Here is a 10387-nt window from a genome sequence, read left to right as displayed (position 1 = left end):
TGTACACAGTTTGCAAATTCAGCTTCTTCTTTTTCCCTTCAATTTGTGGTTTTTTTTTTTTAAATGTCAAATAAAATTTATTATGATTATTATTAGTTTATTTGCTATATATATCATTTTAATTGTGCGAATTGTGCAATCCATTTTCCAAATAAGCTTTTTGCGAGAGGCTGACAAAGTCCATATTGATGATAGCTTCAAAACTCAAGGACCAAATTGAAAGTTTTAAAAACACAACGATTACCAAAAAAAAAAAAAAAAAAAGGTTTTTTACCTAATCAGTATAATGGCCATATACAAGTAAATTAGACTGACTAAGAGGAATATTGTCAATCAATATTAAGTGTAGCATGGAGCTTGAAGACCCTTTTTTAAGAGTTTATTAGATTCATTAGGCGTTCTCCCCTCCTTTCTCACAAAAGGGATGATTTATTACACTTGCAGATTTTCCAATGCCTAGTTGTAAAGAATTTGAGATTTTATTTATTGAGTATGTTGATTTGGATGATGAGGTTATTGTAGAGAGGGAAAATTTCCAACCTATCACAAGTTGATTTATTTCAAACTCGAAATTCAGTCGTCTACAGTTATATTAGTGATTTAAAACTTCTTAATGAAGGGGAAAAAAACTTCTTTAGTTACAATTGTTAAGTTGGATTTAGGTTAGCATATTTGCCTCAAGATATATATTTGGAGTGTGTGAGAGAAAGAGGAAGTGAATATATAAAAAATTAGAAGATATGAGAGAAGGAAAAAAAATTTAAAAATAAAATTATTAGAGAAAGGAAAGAGAAATTGTAGGAGGAAGTTTTAAAAAAACAAATGGGTAAAACAAAGAAGATAAATTTTTTCTTTGAAATTGAGTGAAAATTTAAAGAGACTATTGAAAATTATTAAAACTATTACAAATCTTATCTTATATAATATAATAAAGAATTTGAATCACATTTTAACTGCACCAATTTTTTGCTAAATGTGATTCTAAATTTTTTTTTGGGTTGCTAAATGTCATTCTAATTGCTCTAAAGTCTAAGCTTTATTCCTATAAAAAAAAGTCTAAGCTTTATTTGTGTCTTATTTATTTACGTGCAAATTAATGCACCTAAATTAGAAAATATATATTTGTGTTAAAAAAATAGAAAATATATAAAAACTAAATTCAGAAAAATTATGTTTTTATGTAATGTTGTGTATTGTGGGAGGGAGGAAAGCCGAGGACAAGGAGACATAAAAGAAGACCAAAATTAAGGGTCACCTCCTTAGAGTTCGAGGAGGCTAACGGATCCGAGGAGCATGAAGGTATGTGTGCACTCCTCGGAGGGCTGGGATCTAGCCACAAACCATCAAGCCCTTGGACAAGGAACTAAAGGAAGATTTGGCACTAAGTAACTAAAGGAAGATTCCAGGTAAAGCACCCATCATCTTCGCATTCAATGTTATGCACCCACTTAGCTGACTGCATTAATGAATGAATGACCCCCAAAACAGTGTCACCACAGCTCATAACCTACCATAACAACTTTCTAGCAAGGTCCTGATGGCATAAGTATTTTGGGGAAGATCCCTAGCCGTCCAAATGGAAGATTAGGATGAATCCTAGATGGCTATATAAGGAGAAGGATTCCAACAAGAAAAGGGGATGAGAGAGAGAGAGAGAGAGAGAGAGAGAGAGAGAAAGAACTTTGTAATAGCAAAAAGCATTCATCTAATAAATTTGTCTTGCTCGGCCCAATTCCAAGGAGAATTGTTGAACTTGTATTAGATTTTCCTTGCATATTATAGAGAAGTGTCAAACTTTTTACTTGGTAAACCATACGTAAATCACTCTATTATATCGTATTAAGGGCATGAAAATCAATTCATGTATGATGTACCAGTGACAATATTTATGACAATAAGCATTTTCTTAACAAGTAACAAGAATCTGTGTCAACTTGATCATTTACACCCCCCGTCCATCAAGGGAGTCAATACCATACCGGAGACTGTACCGGTTTGGCTAGCTCAATTCATAACTAATTATTCATGGTTTTAGACTTTAGTATCAATTAAAAGAAAAAAAAAAAAAAACACAATACAAAACATAGAAAGCTTATAAGTTACCATTGCATACTAAGAAAACAAATAATACTAATAAGTTAATGCAAATAAGTTACCATTCCGTTCTAACAAAAATTCGAAAATTATAAAACTTGAAAAAAAAAAAAAAAAACTTTTTTTCTGTACTGGCCGGTATTGCCCAAAATTGGCCGGTATACTAATAAGTTAATGCAAATAAGTTACCATTCCGTTCAAACAAAAATTCGAAAATTACAAAACTTGAAAAAAAAAAAAAAAAAAAACTTTTTTTCTGTACTAGCCGGTATTGCCCAAAATTGGCCGGTATTTAAACCGGTACGAAACATTGATGTTTCGATACCGGTATACATACCGGTACGGTACATATTGGACGGTACGGTATTGACTACCTTGCCGTCCATGCTTGAAATAGTTAAAGTCACCAATGGGCTTCTAGCCCAATGACACTTATTTCCTTGTCTTCCATGTCACGGGTTTGTCCCAACTCCCCTCTCCTCTCAAAAAAAAAAAAAAAAAAAAAAAAATTTAATAATAATAATAATAAACCAAGTCATCATATTTAAATGTGTAAAATATCATTTTTTGCCTAAACTTTCACAAAATTTCTTTTTCCATCTCTAAACTTTCAAAAGTTTGTTTTTCAAATCCTTAAATTTTGGAAAATGTTTTACTTTTCATCCTTTCATCTATGTCTATTAGTTTATGTCCTATGTGGCTTAAGAGAGTACTAATGTGGTAAATGACTTGGACTAAACCATTTTGTTTAAAAAAAATATGGACACATGGCTCACAATGATTCGCATGTTAGGATTAATGCCCTTAAATCCTATTGTATGATGCTATGTATGATATTATGTATAACATTATGTATAACAAGATGTATGACTTAATATTGTGATTGATAAAGTTGTTTTATTATTATTTAAAATAATAGTAATATGAATATTCAGACTTTATCATATAGTCCATGAGATTCATAGTATGTGATTTATGTGAAAAGTCACAGAAGATATAAATTACAGGTTCTTTGTAAACTCAGAATTTTAGTTCATAGTCGGTGATGAAATTTGGCATTTTATCTGCGAAGACTATAACACATAAACTAAGATGATTTGCCTTGATCATAGAAGTGAAGACTTCTAGTTGATGTGTTGATATGTTTTAAAAGTTAAGACATATTGAACTAGACTGCTATGAGATTTATTATTCTTCTAACGATTGTCAAATAAATAATAAATCTCACGACTTCTTTTTATATGAACTCTTAATCTTGAGAGAATAATGAACCTGATCATGAAATGTAGGTTACTTTGATATATTAGGGATGAGATCTAAAGTGACGGTCAAAACCTCAGTATGTTGGGCAGCCAAATTTAGTGTCGATGGAACATATATTCTTAAGATGGAATTCACAGTCTCTTAACGGAGATATAAAATATTCTCTTGAGATAAGTTTAATGGTTTTGTTGTTCAGAATGTTAGGCCTAATTACTTTAGTAAATAGTTACTAAAGTATATATTTATGAAATTGGATTTCATAAATGTATGATAAATAACTTAAAGGATTAAATTAGGTACTCAAGAATTAAGACGTAGTAATTTACAAACCAATTTCATAAATATATGATGAATAACTTAAAGAATTAAACTGGGTACTCAAGGATTAAGACGTAGTAATCTACAAAGTGGCAGTCTACATTTATGACTTTGTATTACTATGAATATTTTATGAAAGGGTTGCATGTACAATAAAATCTTGGAATATAATTTACTAAAAATAAGGTCTAGAGTGCAATTATATTTATATAGTGGTATTGAATATAATTAATGGTAACTTTGAACTTGTCAAGAGTTGACAAAAAAGCCCAAAGCCCGTTGGAGCTAGTGTCTTATTTATTTCCTTTTGATCCCATTCCAAGCCACATACTAAAACCCAATTGGAAAGGTCCAAAAGACTAGCCCAATTAGATAATTAGTTATAAGAAGAGAAACATACAGAATTTTAAAAAGAACATGAAATGGTTTGTATGTGAGGGTTTGACACTCTCTCATTCTCCCTTGAACAAATTCATAGAAACTGATTTAGAGAGACCACATTTCTTGGGCACAAGTGAAATTGGAGTGAAGATTGAAAGTGTTCTCAAGAACTTCTGATCTTTGGTTTTGAAATTCACCATACTAAGGTACACTCTTATTCTTGAATTCTGAAATTTACATAGTACATGTTATCAATTGCGAATGAAGTAGATCCGTTAATTTTCCGCTGCATATGTTTTGTATGCGATACAAACATGTATTTTTCCAACATCGCACACATGGATTAAATATTTTAGTGAGACAAATTTACCCCTCTCAATTATTCTTCCCTCCATTGTTCTCATGGCCAACTACACCTAGCTTCTCTCAAAAGAGATCTTGACGCTAGTACCAAAAGCAAGATACAGTTGCACTAACCCAAACCCCTAAACCCAATGAAATCTCAAGCCCTTGGTTGAAAAAATCCTTTCTTTATGTAATTACTTGTAGATTTGAAAAGAAAAGATAACTTGGAGACCACTACCTTGATTAGTTGATTAGTTTGGAAATGCATAAACAAAAATTTCTTGAACTGACGAAAAAGAAAAGAATTTTATAGTTTGGGACTCAAAATTTTCACCTAAATTGGAGCTATATGTGTGTGGCAATACTTCTTGTGAAATGGGTTTGTAATTGAAGCAATGAACCTGTAGTGAATTAAAAATAAAATGAAGCTATAAGCTCTCTCTCCAAGTTTTGGAATTGTCAACCGTTTCTTCTCTTCTAAGAGGGATATACCATGCATATGGTGCATGATCCCTTCTCTCACATGGGGTGGACCCATGTGACAGAGAAGAAACATACACCGGATATATGGTATATTTTCTCCTCTTCTAGAATGTGAGCTTCTCTTCTCTTCTCACATTAGGGTTTATTGATTACACACTTTTTTTGGTGCTTTGGCAATCTTTTAGACAAATATTTCTTCTCCTCAACGTTGGCGAAGGGAAGCTAACATTGACTAGTTGGGGTCGACATTTTGGACTCATTGAGTCATTGATTGGGCTCGCTGGTTGAGGTGTTGGGCGTTGAGGTTTTCAATTTTCATGTTTGGTATAGGTAATAGGATTATTGGTCTGGATATTTTTGTAAGGATTAACGCAAGATTGGGGCTGAGGTTTCGATTGTGTGGATGTAAGGGTAAATTTGTCTCACTCAAATATTTAATCCACATGTGCAAATCATTGTGAGCCATGTGTCCATATTTTTTTAAATAAAATTGTTTAGTCCAAGTCAGTCACTCCGTTAGCAGCCACGTAGGACATAAACCAATGGATAGACGAAAAGATAAAAAGTAAAACGTTTTGCAAAGTTTAGAGATTAAAAAAAAAAAAAAAAATTTGAAAGTTTAGGAACAAAAAACGATCTTTTGTGAAAGTTTAGGGACAAAAATGATATTTTACCCTACTTAAATGGTACATTATTCATAATTTTTTTTAAAAAAATAAAAATTAATATTATTAATTTAGGTAATATATTGATAATACAAGGTGTGCATATTGTTCCATATGTTATCCTTTCTTTGTCAATAATGTTATGATTAGTGATGAAAGAAAAATAGATATATCATTTTACCTGCCAATTCCATCCCATAGTCGTTTTAGATATATTTTTGGGTTCATTAAAATAGCATGAACTAATTCCACCATAAGCAACAAGACCTGGAAATATTTTTTGAAGAATACTAGCGTTGGAAGGAGCTCCATCTATGCCGCCGCAAACAATGGTAACCGGATAATCTAGAGGATGATTATATTGGGCTGCACAGACATACATAATCCCCAAGTATGCCTTGAGCTTTGAAGATTTGCTTAGGGGTCTAAAATAGAAACAAAGGATTCATTACATAATAATTTTTTTTTTGAGAACATGATTAATTACTATTCTTGTGTAACTTTGTTGATTCCTATAAGTTTATGGCGAAGGGTATCTATACGTACCTGCAAGTCTTGAATTCCTTGCTAAGGTTTGAAAGACCACTAGGCTGAGATGCGGCTTTATCTATTTCAGACCATGACTTTTTTATAGTTTGGTAGCAAGTCTCACTAGCTTCCTACACCACTCGAGTGTGAAGCTTTTTAATTCATTAAAATGAACAGGAAGAGGAGCAAAAATTAAATAAAAATGCCAAATTTTATACGCAAATTCAGACTAGTTCATAAGTTCTCTATAATTTATTCATCTCTATCATTCATTTCATTCTAGGCAGTAATAGAGTAGAGAAAAAATGGGAAAATTGTTAAAATATTATGCTTCCATCTAAATAATCAGTCTTTGATTTTCTGTTAATAGTGTTCTCACTCTAAGTAGAGCTTCCTCTTTCTAAACAAAGTTTTTCTCTCTCTACACTTTGTGTTCAATGGTTGTCAAAATTTTTTTTTTTGCTTAGGTGAAATATAAAGTTTAAACAATGGTTCCCATTTTTCTTTGTTCAATTACTACCTATAATAAAAGAAATGAATAATGGAGATGGAAAGATGCTTCAAATTGAAACAATTTCATAAATTTGGAATTTTAATTGACAAAATTAGCTTCCTAGGCCTAATCTGAAATATATTATAAACTTAAGGCCTTTTTTATGTAATTTTCCCATAGAAGAAACTAAAAATATTCAATCTGTTACCTTAAAATCCTTGCTGACAATAGAAAAATATCCATTTTGTGGCGTAATATCATCAAAGTAAAGGATTGGAGCCGAGGAGGCCAAGGCACCAAGGGCAACATGGGGATATTTTAGCCGAAACCATGAAGCTAGCACTAAACAAATGAAGAAAAAGTTATACACACATACCAATCTATTAGAGTTTACTTCATAATCTGTCTATCAAAATAGAAGCAACTTCATCACTAACTTCCTCCATATGATCCTCCAATAACAATTACTGGAGAATTGTTGCCATGTAGTGTTTCCTTTACATGTGCTTCTTCCCTTGTTCTAAATGGTATTGACTTCCCATAATATCGGTGCTGATGAAAAAAGAGTAACGATTTCAGATTAAAAGTTTTGGTTAACTACCAAATTTCAGAAATTGAAGTCTTAGATAATCAGTCAAACAAACTGATTATACTTCGTTAATACAAACAACAATAACAAGAAGAAAAACTAGGCCTTTAGTCTCAAAAGCTAAAATATAAATTGTTTTGAGTTTATGATTTTGGCCTATTCGGTTCATCATCTTTTCTCTAAATTAATTATGGCTCTCATTACAATTTTTCAGCAATAAATTACACAAGGAAGCGAGGGAGAGAAGAATATTGATTGCGTGTGTTCATGTGTCTGCTTAACATTTCATGTATACTTCTATATATAGTATGAGAGCCTGAAATTGCTGGGCGTTATCAGCAAGAAAACCAATAGCAGAAAGATCACCATCCAAAGGTGCTTCTGCTCCAAAATAAGCAAGAATTGGTGCGTTACTCGTTGCACCTCCCCAGTACTTAGAGTTGATCACATATCTTTGCTGAAAAGTTGTGTAGCTTTCTGGCCTATAGTTGAAGTGATCAAGTGTTTGGTCATAGTAAAATGTTTGTAAGTCATCCGAAATAGATGCAGATACTGTTTCAAGATCGTGTAGAAAATTTCCTCCAATTGGACTGAACCTGGGAATATTATTTATTAGTGTTGCAGAGACAGAGGATAAGAAAATAAGAAAGACAAAAGGAAGCCATTGAAATGAAAACATTGGAGATTTCATTGAAGCTTTAATATATTTAGTAAGCACTTATTTATATAGCATTGGATTGCTACTTGGGAAGGTATTACTAATTATATTATGCTTCAAAAACTGACATATAATAACTGGTCTTTACTTGTAATTTTAGTTTCACAACAGTTTCTTTTTTTTTTTTTTGGATGAATTTGATTTTATTGAACCAAAACAATAATTAGAACACGCAACAAGCTTCAAACTACAAACAATCAAAAACGCCAATTAGCATTGAGAAAGCCAACAATTGATAAGCATATTCTATAGGGTCCTGAATTTCTACTATGAGATGAAATTCTGAATTTCTTCTTTAACTGTAAAAGTTATAGTAAAAATTTAATTCTCTTCGATCCAAAAGACATGGGTCAAGTAGTTTAATAATCTAAACTCTAACCACCGCACACCCTTGGTGCGATGGTCATTCCACAAGTATAAGTACTTGTGGGATGTGGGGGATAATAGCTGGGGTTCAAGTCTCTAGGAGGAAGCTTCACACACATATACATTTAGATTATGTTAAAGTAGAAATTCTATATTGTAAAAAAATTTTTTTTAAAAAAAAAATCTAAACTCTAAAGACTAAAGCATTCAATTTACCTGTGTAGTACATGGCATTTTGGCAACCAGACCTTGGCCAGAGATGCAAATACAAATGACAAGGAAATTAAAAGAAATGAGTTAGAATATGATTATCCAACCACTCCAATCAAGGGAAAATCGACAATGCATCAGGACAACCGTCCTTAGGAATTGAGATTATGGAGGCATGTGTCCTACTATAGTTTAGATTATTTTTGTCTACTTAAGTTTTTGGTATAAATAGTAATTTATCAATAATTAAAAAAGAAAAGAAAAGAATGCAAGTCGTATACAAGCTATTATGACTCATGCATATTATTAATAGTTTTTGATTACTATTTCTAACCATCTACAAGTATTTCGTAATCAACGTAGGACCTCCAACTTGCAAGTGTTTTTATTAAGCAGGGTATTATCACTCACGCTTATTTAAGAACTTTAAATTTCAGATAAGTATTTATAACATTCAACAAGTATTTCATAATCAACATAGGACCTCTAAATTCCAAGTGTCCCACGACACAAAAAGAAAAGAAAAGAATGCAAGTTGTATCCAAGCTATTATGACTCATGCATATTATTTAAGAGCTTTAATATTTTTTATTTATTACTATTTCTAACCATCTACAAGTATTTCGTAATCAATGTAGGACCTCCAACTTGCAAGCGTTTTTTTTTAAGTAGGGTATTATCACTCACGCTTATCTAAGAACTTTAAATTTTTGAAAAGTATTTATAACAATCAAAAGTATTTCATAATCAATATAGGACCTCTAACTTCCAAGTGTCCCAAGACACAAAAAGAAAAGAAAAGAATGCAAGTTGTATCCAAGCTATTATGACTCATGCATATTATCTAAGAGTTTTAATATTTTTTTATTACTATTTCTAACCATCTACAAGTATTTCGTAATCAGTGTAAGACCTCTAACTTGCAAATGTTTTATTAAGCGAGGTATTATCACTCATGCTTATCTAAGAATTTTAAATTTCTGATAATTATTTATAACAATCAATAAGTATTTCATAATTAATGTAGGACCTCCAACTTCCAAGTGTCCCAAGACACAAAAAGAAATTGAATGTAAGTTACATCTAATGTAAGTTAAATTACATGTTATTGAAAAGAGAAAACATGTACCTAACTTTTTCCCTATACCTTATTTATATATCTAACAATCCTTCCCTTGGCATGAAATTTATATTGCCTTTGAAAAATTGTACTTACTTTTCTTTTTTTTCTTTTTTTAATTTTTAATTTTAGTTTATGTGAAAATGATTGGTCTTGTGCATTTAGACATGTAGTGAGATGGTGATACCAATAGGCCGTGGCAATGATACCATGTTTGAACTAGATCCTTTTATCATAAGTAGCTACATTGAGCAGTGCAAGAGCATCTACGGTGTCCCACCTAGGCCTCATTGGGTCACTTCTTATTATGGAGGCCATGTATGCATTCTTACTATACGGAGTATGGCCTTAGGCTGAACATTCTCCAGAATCGAAGCTGGGCCCAAACCTCATAGTAAGTCCATATCGTTTTTGAGTGCGTGATAGATAAGCCCATGTCTGGCCGTTTATCGTCTGTTCGGGATTGCGTATGCCTAGAACAGCATACCTCCCTAGTGGCTTGGTATTGCCTTGGGGAATATCGCTGCCGAGCAATCTTTTGGAGGCAAAAATCAATTCCAAAGCCACTACCACTGTTTCCAACGAGGTCTTTTCCATGTCAGAAATAATCACATCAAACCCCACCCACACGAGTGAGACCAGAATGCAATCATGAAACCCCCACAAACCTTATGCTATAAATAGGAGGATTGAGTAAAGAAGGGGGGTTGGCAACTCTGGAAAGAAAAAGTGAGAAAATAGAGAAAAAGGGAGCGAATTAGGGAAACTGGGCAAGAGAGTAATCCGGAGAGGGAGGTAAGGGTGTTTACTGGGG

The 10387-nt window shown here is 32.3% G+C and overlaps 1 protein-coding gene across 1 annotated transcript; it reads right to left on the bottom strand.

Annotated features, from left to right (window-relative positions):
* Positions 1-4127: 4127 nt before the first annotated feature.
* Positions 4128-10170, bottom strand: LOC115981277 (lysosomal Pro-X carboxypeptidase-like). The gene is made up of 8 exons (XM_031103437.1): positions 9962-10170; positions 8460-8549; positions 7455-7755; positions 7008-7122; positions 6779-6912; positions 6096-6208; positions 5731-5974; positions 4128-4283 (listed from the first exon to the last, which is right to left on the bottom strand). Exons 1-8 carry the CDS (start codon positions 10168-10170, stop codon positions 4128-4130), a joined length of 1362 nt encoding a protein of 453 aa, XP_030959297.1.
* Positions 10171-10387: the final 217 nt, after the last annotated feature.

Source organism: Quercus lobata, chromosome 3, assembly GCF_001633185.2.
Source record: "Quercus lobata isolate SW786 chromosome 3, ValleyOak3.0 Primary Assembly, whole genome shotgun sequence".
NCBI classification, from domain to species: Eukaryota; Viridiplantae; Streptophyta; class Magnoliopsida; order Fagales; family Fagaceae; genus Quercus; species Quercus lobata.
This window is presented reverse-complemented; position numbering and strand designations above follow the sequence as displayed.